At 47.4% G+C, this 15,371-nt stretch overlaps 1 protein-coding gene across 5 annotated transcripts in view; it reads left to right on the forward strand.

Annotated features, from left to right (window-relative positions):
- The window catches only part of LOC141091523 (OX-2 membrane glycoprotein-like), a 33,786-nt gene extending 20,421 nt beyond the window's left edge, over window positions 1-13,365 (forward strand). For 4 of the 5 annotated variants that reach the window (XM_073577156.1, XM_073577160.1, XM_073577161.1 and 1 more), the window contains 4 exons: window positions 7,418-7,759; window positions 9,886-10,197; window positions 11,252-11,367; window positions 12,602-13,365. In XM_073577156.1, coding sequence (XP_073433257.1) covers window positions 7,418-7,759; window positions 9,886-10,197; window positions 11,252-11,367; window positions 12,602-12,655 — 824 coding nt within the window. In that variant the 3' untranslated portion in view covers window positions 12,656-13,365. Of the gene's footprint in view, window positions 1-6,601; window positions 6,677-7,417; window positions 7,760-9,885; window positions 10,198-11,251; window positions 11,368-12,601 lie in introns of those variants that run through there. The other variant, XM_073577157.1, reaches the window with a different exon arrangement.
- The last annotated feature ends 2,006 nt before the right edge of the window (window positions 13,366-15,371 follow it).

Below are 15,371 nucleotides of genomic sequence, written 5' to 3' on the forward strand. Positions count from 1 at the left end.
TTATGTTTTTTTTCATTGTACGGTGGCCTAAGGGGTAACGTTTCTCCTTGTGGAGAGTAACATACCGGAATAACAGACCAGATTAACCCCCCGCCCAGAATATACCCGGGGTTAAAGTGACCTAGGCCAGATTATACCCCTCTGGGCCAGAATATACCCCTGTGTGCTGCCTGGGGCACCTGTGTGCTGCCTGGGGCCCCGTGTACTGCCTGGGACCCTGTTCGCTGTGTCTGCCCACTGTGTGCTGCCTGGAGCTCCTGTGTGCTGCCTGGGACCCCGTTCACTGTCTCTGCCCCCGCGTGCTGCCTGGCGCCCGTGTGCTACTTGGGGCCCTGTGCACAGCCTGGGGCCCCTGTATGCTGCCTGGGGCCCTATGTGCTGCCTGGTACCCCGTTCACTGTCTCTGCCCCCTGTGTGCTGCCTGGGGCCCTCTGTGCTGCCTGGTACCCCGTTCACTGTCTCTGCCCCCTGTGTGCTGCCTGGGGCCCCGTGTGCTGCCTGGGACCACGTTCGCTGTCTTTGCCCCCCGTGTGCTACCTGGGGCCCTGTGTGCTGCCTAGGGCCCCATTTTTGATGGTTCTCAAAAGCGTGAAAAATCTGATCTACAGCAGCTGGGGTATATTCTGACCTGGAGGGGTATAATCTGGCCTAGGCCACTTTAACCCTGGGTATATTCTGGGTGGGGGGTTAATCTGGTCTGTTACACCGGTTCTGGTATGTCAAGGTACGGAAGCTTATGCGACCTGCAATTCCCTTCTGGGAAATTTAATATGCAAATTGCCTCTTCAGAGAGCTGCTTCCAACAGGTGGCTATGGAGTTCAATTTATCTTTCTCTTTGAAGAGGCAATTTGCATATTCATTGTACGGTAAAATTACTGAGTTATGGAATTTTCCAGGTCATTCTAAATGCAGCGATATCAAACATGCATATTTGCTTTTTTTATTTTAGTGGTGAAAAAAATTTCTGAAATTTGTAAATAATAATAATAATTCAATGTATGTACAATGTTTTGATCTCCTCTTATTCCTTTTTTGTGCAGTGTTGTGTCAGCAGAAAAAAAATATAATCCTTTTGTTTAGATTTATTTTTTTCTCGTTATGCCATTTACTCATCAGGTTAATTGTTTAAATTATATAGTTTAATAGCTTGGACTTTTACGAACGCAGCAATAACAAATAAATGTAATTTTTTTTTGTTCCATTGTTTTTAATGGGGAAAAGGGGGTTGATTTGAACTGTTAGATTTCTTTTTTTATATATATTTTTAAAAACTTTTTTCACTTTCTACTGTATTTGCCAGTCCCCTTAGGGGACTTGAACCTGCTATCAACTGATCTCTTGTGCAATACATAGCACTGCATTATCACTATGTATGGTAAAAAAAATCATGGTCTCCTATGAACACCAGCTGGCTTTCACAGAAATACCATCATGACAGGCCCATGGAATGATGTGCCCCCTTACTGGTGCTCTTTAAATGCCACTATCAGAGATTAACAGTGACATTTAACAGGTAGGCAGCCACGGATGGAGCTGCACTTCACCCCCAGCTGTTACAGGCAGATGGTGGCTGAATAAAACAGCCATCATTTGCCGGCCAAGATGTGGGCTTGACTTTTGAATTTGCATTAAAGTCAGTACGAGAATGTTATGTCAGGAGTAGTGTTGAGCATTCCGATACTGCAAATATCGGGTATCGGCCGATATTCGCTGTATCGGAATTCCGATACCGAGTACCGATATTTTTTCAATATCGGATATCGGAATCGGAAGTTCCCATAATGCAAAGAGCCACTGCTGTGGCTCTGATTGGCTGCCAAAACGACGTCATCATGATGCGCGGTCTGTGCGCATCATGATGCGCCGTCAGTTCGGGCCTTCCGGGGGGGTCTATGCCGACTGCCCGGGGTTCTGTACTGGCATCCCGGGGGTCTGTGCGGACTGCCGGGGGTCCGTACCGGCCTCCCGGTGGTCTGTGCCGACTGCCCGGGGGTCTGTACCGGCCTTCCGGGGGGCTGTGCCGGCCTGCCGGTGGTCTGTGCCGACTACTGTGGGTCTGTACCGGCCTGCCGGGGGGCTGTGCCGGCCTGCCGGTGGTCTGTGCCGACTGCCGTGGGTCTGTACCGGCCTGCCGGGGGGCTGTGCCGGCCTGCTGGTGGTCTGTACTGACTGTCCGGGGGTCTGAGTCGCCTGCCGGGGGTCTGTACCAGCCTGCCGGAGAACTGTACCGGCCTGCCGGGGGGCTGTGCCGACTGTCCGGGGGTCTGTGCAGGCTGCGGGGGTCTGTGCAGGATCGTCCGATGGGACTACAAGTCCCATCGGGCGATGCCTGCTACCATGACGGTGATTGACACATTAGCCAATGATGAAGTCCCATCGGGCGATGCCTGCTACCATGACGGTGATTGACACATTAGTCAATGATGGGACAGTAGTAGTCCCATCATCCGGCCTATGTGTTGAATGTAAGCAAAAAAAAAAAAATACTTACTACATACATACTACATGCATGCTACATACATGCAACATATATACTACATGCATTCAACATACATACATACTGCCTATATACCACATGCATACAACATGCATACTACATATATACCACATATATACTACATGCATGCAACATGCATACTGCATATATACCACATATACCGGGGGGGTGTGCCGACTGTCCGGGGGTCTGTGCCGACTGCCCGGGGGTCTGTACCGGGCTTCCGGGGGGCTGTGCCGGCTTGCCGGTGGTCTGTACCGACTGTCCAGGGGTCTGTGCAGGCTGCGGAGGTCTGTACCGGCCTGCCGGGGGGCTGTGCCGGCCTGCCGGTACCGACTGTCCGGGGGTCTGAGCGGACTGCCCGGGGGTCTGTATTGGGCTTCCGGGGGGCTGTACCGGCCTGCCGGTGGTCTGTACCGACTGTCCGGGGGTCTGAGCGGACTGCCGGGGGTCTGTACCGGCCTGCTGGGGGGCTGTGCCGGCCTGCCGGTGGTCTGTACCGACTGTCCGGGGGGTCTGAGCGGACTGCCGGGGGTATGGACCGGCCTGCCGGGGGGCTGTGCTGGCCTGCCGGGGGGCTGTGCCGACTGTCCGGGGGTCTGTACCGGCCTTCCGGGGGGCTGTGCCAGCCTGCCGGTGGTCTGTGCCGGCCTGCCGGTGGTCTGTGCCGACTGCCTGGGGGTCTGTGCCGACTGCCGTGGGTCTGTACCGGCCTGCTGGGGGGCTGTGCCGGCCTGCCGGTGGTCTGTACCGACTGTCCGGGGGTCTGAGCGGACTGCCGGGGGTCTGTACCAGCCTGCCGGGGGGCTGTGCCGGCCTGCCGCTGGTCTGTACCGACTGTCCGGGGGTCTGAGCGGACTGCCGGGGGTCTGTATCGGCCTGCCGGGGGGCTGTGCCGGCCTGCCGGTGGTCTGTTCCGACTGTCCGGGGGTCTGTGCAGGCTGCGGGGGTCTGTACCGGCCTGCTGGGGGCTGAGCGGACTGCCGGGAGTCTGTACCGGCCTGCCGGGGGGCTGTGCCGACTGTCCGGGGGTCTGTACCGGCCTTCCGGGGGGCTGTGCCGGCCTGCCGGTGGTCTGTGCCGACTGCCCGTGGGTCTGTGCCGACTGCCCGGGGGTCTGTGCGGACTGCCGTGGGTCTGTACCGGCCTGCCGGGGGGCTGTGCCGGCCTGCCGGTGGTCTGTGCCGACTGCCCGGGGGTCTGTGCCGACTGCCCGGGGGTCTGTGCGGACTGCCGTGGGTCTGTACCGGCCTGCCGTGGGGCTGTGCCGGCCTGCCGGTGGTCTGTACCGACTGTCCGGGGGTCTGAGCGGCCTGCCGGGGGTCTGTACCGGCCTGCCGGGGGGCTGTGCTGGCCTGCCGGTGGTCTATACCGACTGTCCGGGGGTCTGAGCAGGCTGCGGGGGTCTGTGCAGGATCGTCCGATGGGACTACAAGTCCCATCGGGCGATGCCTGCTACCATGACGGTGATTGACACATTAGCCAATGATGGGACAGTAGTAGTCCCATCATCCGGCCTATGTGTTGAATGTAAAAAAAAAAAATACATACTACATACATACTACATACATGCTACATACATACTACATGCATGCAACATACATACATACTACATATATACCACATGCATTCAACATGCATACTACATATATATACCACATGTATGCAACATGCATACTACATATATACCACATATATACTACATGCATGCAACATACAAATATACTACATATATACTACATGCAACATAAAAACTACATATATACTTCATGCATGATACATACATACAACATATATACTACATGCATGCAACATGCATACTACATATATACCACATATATACTACATGCATGCAACATACATATATACTACATGCAACATACATACTACATGCATGCAACATATATACCACATGCATGCAACATGCATACTATATATATACCACATATATACTACATGCATGATACATACATACAACATATATACTACATGCATGCAACATGCATACTACATATATACCACATATATACTACATGCATGCAACATACATATATACTACATGCAACATACATACTACATGCATGCAACATATATACCACATGCATGCAACATGCATACTATATATATACCACATATATACTACATGCATGCAACATACATATATACTACATGCAACATACATACTACATACATACTACATATATACCACATGCATGCAACATGTATACTACATATATACTACATATATACTACATGCATGCAACATACATATACACTACATACAATACATTCATACAATACATACATATAGACATACAGTACATATAACATAGAGTACATACTCACCATGACATGCATGTATGTAGTATGTATTTTTTTTTTTTTTACATGCAACACATAGGCCGGATGATGGGACTACTACTGTCCCATCATTGGCTAATGTGTCAATCACCGTCATGGTAGCAGGCATCGCCCGATGGGACTTGTAGTCCCATCGGACGATCCTGCACAGACCCCCGCAGCCTGCACAGACCCCCGGACAGTCGGCACAGCCCCCCGGCAGGCCGGCACAGCCCCCCGGCAGGCCGGTACAGACCCCCGGCAGTCCGCACAGACCCCCACAGACCCCCGGCAGTCCGCACAGACCCCCGGGCAGTCGGCACAGCCCCCCGGCAGGCTGGCACAGCCCCCCGGCAGTCCGCTCAGACCCCCGGACAGTCGGTACAGACCACCGGCAGGCCGGCACAGCCCCCTGGCAGGCCGGTACAGACCCCCGGCAGTCCGCTCAGACCCCCGGACAGTCGGTACAGACCACCGGCAGGCCGGCACATCCCCCCGGCAGGCCGATACAGACCCCCGCAGCCTGCACAGCCCCCCGGACAGTCGATACAGACCACCGGCAGGCCGGCACAGCCCCCCGGCAGGCCGGTACAGACCCCCGGCAGTCCGCTCAGACCCCCAGACAGCCGGTATAGACCACCGGCAGGCCGGCACAGCCCCCCGGCAGGCCGGTACAGACCCCCGCAGCCTGCACAGACCCCCGGACAGTTGGCACAGCCCCCCGGTATATGTGTCATATATGTAGTATGCATGTTGTATATATGTGGTATATATGTAGTATGCCTGTTGCATGCATGTATTATATATGTGGTATATATGTAGTATGCATGTTGCATGCATGTGGTATATATGCAGTATGTATGTTGCATGCATGTAGTATATATGTTGCATGTATGTAGCATGTATGTAGTATGTATGTAGCATGTAGTATGTATGTAGTATGTTTTGGGTTTTTTTGTACATTCAACGAATTAGCCGGATGATGGGACTACTACTGTCCCATCATTGGCTAATGTGTCAATCACCGTCATGGTAGCAGGCATCGCCCGATGGGACTTGTAGTCCTGCACAGACCCCCACAGCCTGCACAGCCCCCCCGGCAGGCCAGCACAGCCCCCCAGCAGGCCGGTACAGACCACCTACTACTGTCCCATCATTGGCTAATGTGTCAATCACCGTCATGGTAGCAGGCATCGCCCGATGGGACTTGTAGTCCCATCGGACTATCCTGCACAGACCCCCACAGTCTGCTCAGACCCCCGGACAGTTGGCACAGACCACCGGCAGGCCGGCACAGACCACCGGCAGTCCGCACAGACCCCCGGGCAGTCGGTACAGACCACCGGCAGGCCGGCACAGCCCTCCGCAGCCTGCACAGACACCCGGACAGTCGGTACAGACCACCGGCAGGCCGGCACACACCACCGGCAGTCCGCACTGACCCCCGGGTAGTCGGCACAGACCCCCGGAAGGTCCGTACACCCCCCCCCAAGAGGCTGTACAAGGAGAGAAAAGGGTTTTTCTTATTCCTATACCGGAAGTCCCATAGACTTGAATGGGGCTTCCGGTATCGGAATCGGCGATACCCGATACTTTTTTCGTATCGGGCCGAAACCATCCGATCTGATATTTTAGGGTATCGGATGGTATCGCTCAACACTAGTCAGGAGTTAAAAAAATCCCCATCCATCACGTCTATTTATTTTCAGTTAAAAAAAATCCCCATCCATCACGTCTATTTATTTTGAGCTGTTCCTCATTCTGAGACTTTGAATAATTCCAGTTACTGAGTATGATGTCTCTAGGCATACTCGTGTTTCTCTGTAGCTGTGTACTAGGTGAGTGTTACTCTTTGGGGGTTCTCTACTTGTAACTATCATGGGGGGGTCTGCTTGTTACCTCGTTATAATTTTTTGTGTTTGCTACCTGACATTGATTTAGTTCTTGTGGTCGTCACTGAGGGGCTTCTAGCTTTCAGTAGTAGGAGGAACCCTGTGTTAGACGCTGCTTGTAATGGTTATCATTAGTACTTTCCGAATGGAGTGAATGTCCCAGAAAGACGATGGCAGATGTGACCAAACTTCCCACAGACGCAGAGACGATCATCTTTGTCTTGATGTTTGAGTTGTTGGGTTATCAGCGGCACATTTATATCTACCGATGGCATAAAATGGACATTCTTGTGCCTAAATAGACTTTATTGATCGAGCAGTGGAACGATCAGCCGCATTAGGTCAAGGTGAAGGTCACTAGAACATTCTCTAATGGAACAGTTTTTTTTCTCAACTGTCCAGTTCTCCAAGTTCCAATCAATATCTGAGGCTAATATTAGCAGTTTGCGTTAAAAGGTTGAACTGACATTAGGTCACCATAACACCATAGCGTAAAATTATGCAAATGTTTTAGGCAGGTCTGGAAAAAATGCTGCAGTGTAAGAATGTTTTATAAAATAGAAATGATCATTTATTTTTATCAAAGAACAAAATGAAAAGTGACTTATCTCAAGGTTATAACATGGGTTTGCACATATCCTTACTTTGCATTACTAGTTTTACATTGTTTGACTTTTGTTTCCAAAGGGTCAATACGGGTCAAACACACTGCAAAGAAAACGGCGAGACTTGGCGGCAACGTAACTTTTGAGTGCCAACTGATGACCAATGAATCAAATGTCATACAAATCACATGGCATAAAGAATCTGGTAATTTTACCGGGGCCGTGGCTACCGCCAGTAAAGCTTATGGTCATAAACTTCTTGGTTACTACATGAATCGAGCAAAACATTCTTCGCCCAAAAGTCTCAATATCACAGCGATAACGATCAGCCCTGTGACTCTGGTGGATGAGGGATGTTTCAAATGTATCTTCAATCTGTTTCCATTCGGAGCTTCCACTGGAACCATCTGCCTCAAAGTCTACGGTAAGCGTCATCTCGAAGTAAAGGCTGGAATTACTGGAAGAACTCTATAGAATTTAAGCGTATTCTGCTTAAAAGACTTCTTTGGGGATGCTATTTTAATACTTAAAGGGGTTTCCCACAAGCAAAAAGTTTCTTTTAACATATTGATTTTGGAATAATAACAAGTTTTACGATTGGATGTGTTTAAATAAAATGTTCCTGTGCTGAGATAATCTTATAAATGTGCTCCTGCGGTGTACTATGTAATGGCTGTGTCTGACCATACAGGAACATGGTCTGATCGTACCATAGCTACCGGCTGGGGGGGGGGGAGAAAAGAGTGAACTGTCATTACAGCATGGGATAGCAAATTTTTCTTTCTTTGATGTAAAATAATGTTTAAAAACACACAGGGAAGTGTTTTACCTCACCAAAAGAATCAGCTGTGATCCTGTGCTGTCCTTTCTGTATACTCTCTCTTTTGCTTCCTCCCCTGACCAGGAGATGTGGTATGATCTGACCATGTTCATGCACAGTAATGCTGGAGTCACACATAGCGATGCACCAGCGATCCCGATAACGATATGACATTGTCAGGATCGCTGGTGTGTCGCTACATGATCGCTGGTGAGCTGTCAAACAGGCAGCTTCACCAGCGATCAGCACCAGCAACGCTGAGCGGGTGCGTCGCTGTGCACCTTAGATACCAGCGTGCTGATGCAGGGAGCTGGTAACTAAGGTACACATCGGGTTTCTAAGGAGGGCGCGGCACTTCACAGTAGCATTGAAACAACGCTGCGCACTGCGTCGGTAAGCCCCGCCCTGATCCGGCTCCCTGCCCGCCCCATCCGGGATCACCGCCTACTTTCGCATTTGCACGCATGCGATCGGCGCACCCTATGTTTAGCATAGGGTGCGCAGATCATGCGCTGCCAGTGTGAAAGTAGCGTGCTGCGCACTTTTGACGGTGCGCCGTGCGCGCCGAAATGCAACATGCTGCATGCGGGCAGGGAGCCGGATCAGGGCGGGGCTTACCGACGCAGTGCGCAGCGTTGTTTCAACGCTAATGTGAAACCAGCCTTAGAAACCCGATGTGCACCTTAGTTACCAGCTCCCTGCATCAGCGCGCTGGTAACTAAGGTACACATCGGGTTTCTAAGGAGCGCGCCCTCCTTAGAAACCCGATGTGTACCTTAGTTACCAGCTCCCTGCATCAGCGCGCTGGTAACTAAGGTACACATCGGGTTTCTAAGGAGCGCGCGGCACTTAGAAACCCGATGTGTACCTTAGTTACCAGCTCCCTGCATCAGCGCGCTGGTAACTAAGGTACACATCGGGTTTCTAGGGGCCACGCGCCCCTTAGAAACCTGATGTTTACCTTAGTTACCGGCTCCTGCTCGCTGGTTGCTGGTCTCCCACCGGTCACATGCAGTGATGCGTGCTGGCCAGCGGGAGACCAGCGATCCCAAAAATGTCCTGACATTTCCCCAGCGATCAGCGATACCCGGAAGGGGGGCCGGTCGCTGATCGCTGTCACACACAGCGATATCGCTGGTGAGATTGCTGTGGCGTCACAAAACTTGTGACTCAGCAGCGATCTCGCTAGTGAGATCGCTGTGTGTGACGGGGCCCTAAGACACAGCCATTACACAGTACACAGCAGGGACACATTTATGAGATTATCTCAGCACAGGAACATTTTATTTAAACGCTTCCAATAGTGGAAGTTATTATTATTCCAAGATTTACTGATTAAAGTGAACTTCTATACGTGAAAAAAAAACCCTTTAAGAGCTTGTATTTTTGGCTAAAAATCAAACTTGGAATCGGATTTTAGTGAAATGTCTCAATTCTTTGGCTTCTACAAGCTTGCTCTTTGATCTGTAAACTTTATCTCTCTTCCCCTGGACCATCACACTTCTAATCAGATGGCTTCTAATCAGACGAAAGTCGTAATTCAAAAAGCTTGATTCTTCTTTCTCCAACATCATCTGTTGGAGGAAAGTTTTGAAAGCCTCCTGTACATTAGCGAGTTGTATCATCCTTCTGAAATTTTGGCCAATGTTGAACTAATCTAAGGACCTTCATTGGATTTTAAATTTAAGCTTGGCAAGCATTTTAATTTCCTATTTTTCTTTTACATCCAGAAGAACAAATATTGGAACCTAACCTGGAAGTACATAAAATTGGTCCCCATGATATCCTGGACATACTGTATATTATCACCTGCTCCGCCACTGGGTATCCGGCTCCCAATATCACATGGAAGCTCCCGGAAAACTTGAATATAGCTCCAGAAATTCACTCTATTGTCCACCAGAATGAAACCGAGACGGTTATAAGTAATTTTACTCTGAATATCTTGAGTACCGGATATAGTAAGGTCCATGTAATTTGTGTGGTCCGTCACCCTGCCCTTAACTCGGAGAAATATCTATCAACAGATCTAAATGGCACCGGTAAGTATTAGAATATTTGATTAAGTCAGGCTCTCAAAAAACGTGTATCTCTGGTGGGATCTCTCCAGTTGCCTCCCATACTTGCATAGGTTCAAAAATGAGCAAACACTTTACAGTGTTTGGCCACTTTTGTGCTTCAGTTTCTTACTAGATTTTAGAGATGAAGGAATGAAATGAAATTTGTCAGATTTGGTCGAATTTGGTTGGGAAATTTGATTCACATTGATTTAACTCAACATGAGCCAAGTTGCACAAAAAAGCTGATCGTTAGAGCTGGGCAGGATTCCTCAAAATGCCTGTTATTTATCAAATCAAATTGCATAGCACAGCCAATCATTAGAGATTATACTTAGCCAGAATAAAAACAGAAGCAGGAAATGCAGCAGCCAATTTGGGGTGAATATGGATAGTGAGAGGACATCACAATTTAACAAAGGAGATAGGAAGAGAAAGCCATAAAACATTGAAAAAACTATGCAGGTAGTGTGTGACAGAGAAGCAATGAAGAAGAGTGTATGGTGACACAGGCTGTTGGTTATCACCAGTTACCATCTGTGATGACACAGCATATTTCTCAGTAGGTCAGGAGACATAGGCCATTGTTCATATAAGCCTGAATGTTGACTATTGAACACTTTTTTTACCCTCACCTTGTGTTGTCTGAGTAGTATTATGCCCATGGGGAAGGAGAGCAGGTGTTCAGTGGGATGAGCCCTGGTCCATTTGGTCTTTCTAAAGACAGCAGACAAGAGCATCCACTGACCCTCGTTTCTCCACACCATCTGTTTACCAACAGCCATATGTGAGGCTACTTGTTCCTTACTAAGGCTGTGTTTGTGTTAAAGACCTTGATAAGTGTTCTCTACAGTCCTAGGAGACCTCCAAGAGTGCTTACACACAACTTTTATGGGCAATTGATGGCTTTGTTGTTCATTTTTTGAAAAAAAATACTTTGCTCATCTCTAGTCAGAATGCCTCTAGAAAAAATGAGCAATTCCTAAACTTGGTATAAAATCCAGTAAGACCTCACACGTTTCTAACATTTATTTCACAGGATATAAAGTCTCAGAATGGAAGTTCGTTAGTACTTACATCATCATCATCTTCATTATCCTGATTTTAAGTTTGGTCATGATAATTGTGTTCGTATGTATGAAGAAAAAAAGGAAAGTGAGTAGTTTTCATTTCCTAGCCGCCTCCAATATGGAGATGTAAAATTTATAATGTTGTAATGGAATAGTCAACCTCACATTTACAGAAAAAAACAGATCTTTCTTTAGTGATTTTCATTTCCCGGACTTGCGCCATTGCCTGTCTTCTCCTTTTGTTGTAATCGCCAAACTCATCGTACTGAGTGAGGTCTACTCCACTCATGTCATTGGTTTACAGTCAAACACAACACTACACAACTTCTCCTCATACTCCCTAACATTCCAAATTGGTCTCTGCCCAACCTCATCTGGTCACTTTGGCCCTATCCTGGTTTCTGCCTCAGTACCGGTCTAGTCTCTTTCATAGGTCCTCCTCATCAATCTGTCACCCGTCTGCATCACTCGTGTCCCAACCCTAGTTGGAACCACGGTTCACTCGATAAAATTACTTCGTAATCGCCAAACTCATCGTACAGAGTGAGGTCTACTCCACTCATGTTATTGGTTACAGTCAAACACAGCACTACACAACTTCTCCTCATACTCCCTAACATTCCAAATTGGTCTCTGCCCAACCTCATCTGGTCACTTTGGCCCTATCCTGGTTTCTGCTTCAGTACCGGTCTAGTCTCTTTCATAGGTCCTCCTCATCAATCTGTCTCCCGTCTGCATCACTCGTGTCCCAACCCTAGTTGGAACGACGGTTCACTCGATAAAATTACTTCTCTGGGGTCTTAGCAGTGGCTCTAGACTAGACATCTCTACAATGCTGTCCATCCTCTTCCAGAGAGGACAACTAGGTAACCGAATACCAGACAAAAAACTGTGCCTTCTCCCAACACTCAGCACACTATCTCATAGTGTCACATGTCGTACCCAATATCATTTAACCCCTTGAGAACAAAATGCTAATATGGCACTTATTTTGTACAGAAATATTCCTTTACGAGTGTAACGCATCCAAAAAAACATAAAACGACAACATAAGATATTACAAGATGGCTCCCATACACATCACACACAGAAATGAGGGATTCCGCCTATCCTGTCTCCATGTAGCACAAGTTCAGAAGTAGCAGATATGGCCTCAAAAATACAAGCACTATTTGTTAGGTCTTCCTCCTAGAATAGTTTGTATGGATTAATAAATGTGCTTTGCAAGATGGTATTATTTTGCCAATCCCTCTCTAAAATGAGATGTACCCATAGCAAAAATGTAACATGTATAAATTTATCATAATTTTTCATTTTAGAGTAAAAGATACCGGAAAAGCGACCAGATACAAAAAGCACTGGATCTCTCCTGATGTATAAATCTCCGGACTGTTAACTGGATTTCCAGTCATGTTCCTCCAAAATCATGAAACCGTCCTAATATATCATCATCAATGTTGCATTGTAATTGTACTTCTCAAGATGCTCATATCCCCCTAAATCTCTCTACGGTAAGGACAAAATAGCAAAAAAAGGGTCTGGACCCTGTAGTTCAAGTGTTTAGAGAACGGGTCTGAATTAATAAAATACAAAGATGGGATACGACGCTGCAATACAAAAGTATTTCACTGTATTGTACGAGCGATCAAATGATCTTCTGGATAAAGGGGCAAAAAATCCTCCAAAATCTTGTAGAAATCCTTCCCAGAAGAGTGAAAGTCGTTTCTCATGCAGAGGAGGCGACTCCACATTAATGTCTAAGGGTGTAGGACACAAGGTCAGGAAAGCTCCTGGATGACACGTGTAGTGGTCCCAATATTTTTATCCAGTAGAAATGAAACCCTTCTTCCTCTTTTGTTCCCTCTATCTCCTCGTAGATTGTAAGCTTTCGCAAGCAGGGACTTTAGTCTTATTTGTTTATCTTTAGCTTTTGGTTTTGATTGTACATGAAGTTTCTGGTTTTTCCTTACATACATTTCGTGTGAAAGCAGAACCATTTTGTAAGAGCTATTTAGAATTACTGGTACACTAATCTGGAAAGTTTTATTTTTTTATTATTTATTAAATAATTTTTTAATTACTTTTTAAGTTCTTTTTTTGCATTTACATTATTGGGAAAAATTTCATACACAAAATACATTAAATGACAATATAAAATGTGCAAAAATAACATAAATGAAGATCTACAAATGTATTATATGTTCTTGACACTATTTATTACAAATGTTTGGAGAAGGGTTGGCTTTGAAGACTCTCAGAATTGTTAACATTTCTTTAGAATGTTCAATTTTATTGTAACAAATGATTGTTGTGCATGTAGACTAGATATGAGGACGTATAAGGGATGTGGACCACTACAATATAGAAGCCATCATATGCCGCCATTATAATATATGAAAACTCATGACATGTTTCATCAGTCTACATATTATGGCCACTGATCTTCATGGCCACCCTCTCCACATTGATCATTAATAAGAGTCTCTGACACTCATTCCATTGAGGCGACCACTCTAACAGGTCACAAATCCTTATTTCGATGTGCAATGTACCTAATATTGCTATTCTGCCCCATGCACGCGAGCTCTTTATTCTGCGGAGGACGGGCCATCGGTGTACTTTGCCATAAACTCTTCATTGCCTCTTTTCTACTATTGGAGAACATTCATCTTTACATCACAAAATATGAGTAATCTGATAGCTCTACTGTAAATAATGAAGAAGTAGAGTTGAGTGAAACGGGTTGAAAAATTTCAAAAGTCGCCGACTTTTGGCAAAATCGGGTTTCATGAAACGAAACCCGACCCTAGGATGAGGTCGGCCACGAGGTCGGCGACTTACGCGCCAAAGTCACGTTTCAAAAGTTTGTTTTGCGCTCTTTTTCAGCCAATCAGGATCCACGGACACTGTGGGCAACGTGATGACATAGGCACGGGTCACCACCATCTTTCAGAAGGGCATGCAAGTGATTGGCTTGCTTTGGTGGGCGTCACAGGGGGTATAAAAGGGCGTGCACGCCGACCGCCATCTTACTTCTGCCGATCTTAGCATAGGGAGAGGTTGCTGCTGATTCTGTAGGGAGAGCGTTAGGCAGGGAAGAAGAAAAAAAAACTGCTTCTGCTGCTAGCGATTTTGCCTGTACAACACACCAGTCACTGTGTGTGCAGTGCAAGGGGAGGCTATATTGTGGTGGATCAGCGGTGTTGGTTGTTAGGCTGCCTTCTAAGGCTTCCTGACGGCTGCATTGCTGTTTACCCACTGCTCTGCAAACTGCTTTTTTAAAAGCAATCCCAATTTTTTTTTTTGTCCTGCTGAGGTACTGAGCGTGCATTTTTTCACACCATACAGCGGTGTATGCTCCTCACACAGTACCGTGTAACAGCTGTTATCACAGCCACAGTGAAGCTATCTGTGTGTCACTCTGTGAGAATAAGTCGAGGACATGTTCCGTTCTTACAGACCTGCACCTTCTAGTTTTGTCTAGCTTTCAAAAAGTTAAATATATTTGCTGTTTGATCGCATTCAAAACTATAGAGAGACAGCGTGTGTCAGTCCGTATACTTAAAAAACACGGAGCTTGACAATTTAACGTACACCGGACAGCCGTCTACGTGCACGCTCCTCTCAGTACCGTGTAACGGCTGTTATCACGGCCACAGTGAAGCTATCTGTGTGTCACTGTGGAAGGATAAGTGGAGGACTTGTTCCGTTCTTACAGACCTACACTCTAGGGAGATTCCTATTCTGCCCAATTCTACATACACCTTGTAGTTTGTGATACACTAGCCAATTTCTGCCTGTGACATAGCGCTGTGATATTCAGTGGGCCTCACACAATCCAAAAGTGTCCAGTGTCCACAAGTGTGTGCAGAAATTCAAAATCTCCCTTATCCTCTAATCACTTTTTTCACACCTGTGCCATCGAGCCTGTGACAGAGCGCTCAGATATTCAGTGGGCCTCACACAATCCAAAAGTGCCCAGTGTCCACAAGTGTGTGCAGAAATTCAAAATCTCCCTTATCCTCTAGTCACTTTTTTCACACCTGTGCCATCGAGCCTGTGACAGAGCGCTCAGATATTCAGTGGGCC

The sequence above is a fragment of the Dendrobates tinctorius genome, unplaced genomic scaffold (genome assembly GCF_039654945.1).
Source record: "Dendrobates tinctorius isolate UK_male_01 unplaced genomic scaffold, ASM3965494v1 ptg000054l, whole genome shotgun sequence".
NCBI lineage: Eukaryota > Metazoa > Chordata > Amphibia > Anura > Dendrobatidae > Dendrobates > Dendrobates tinctorius.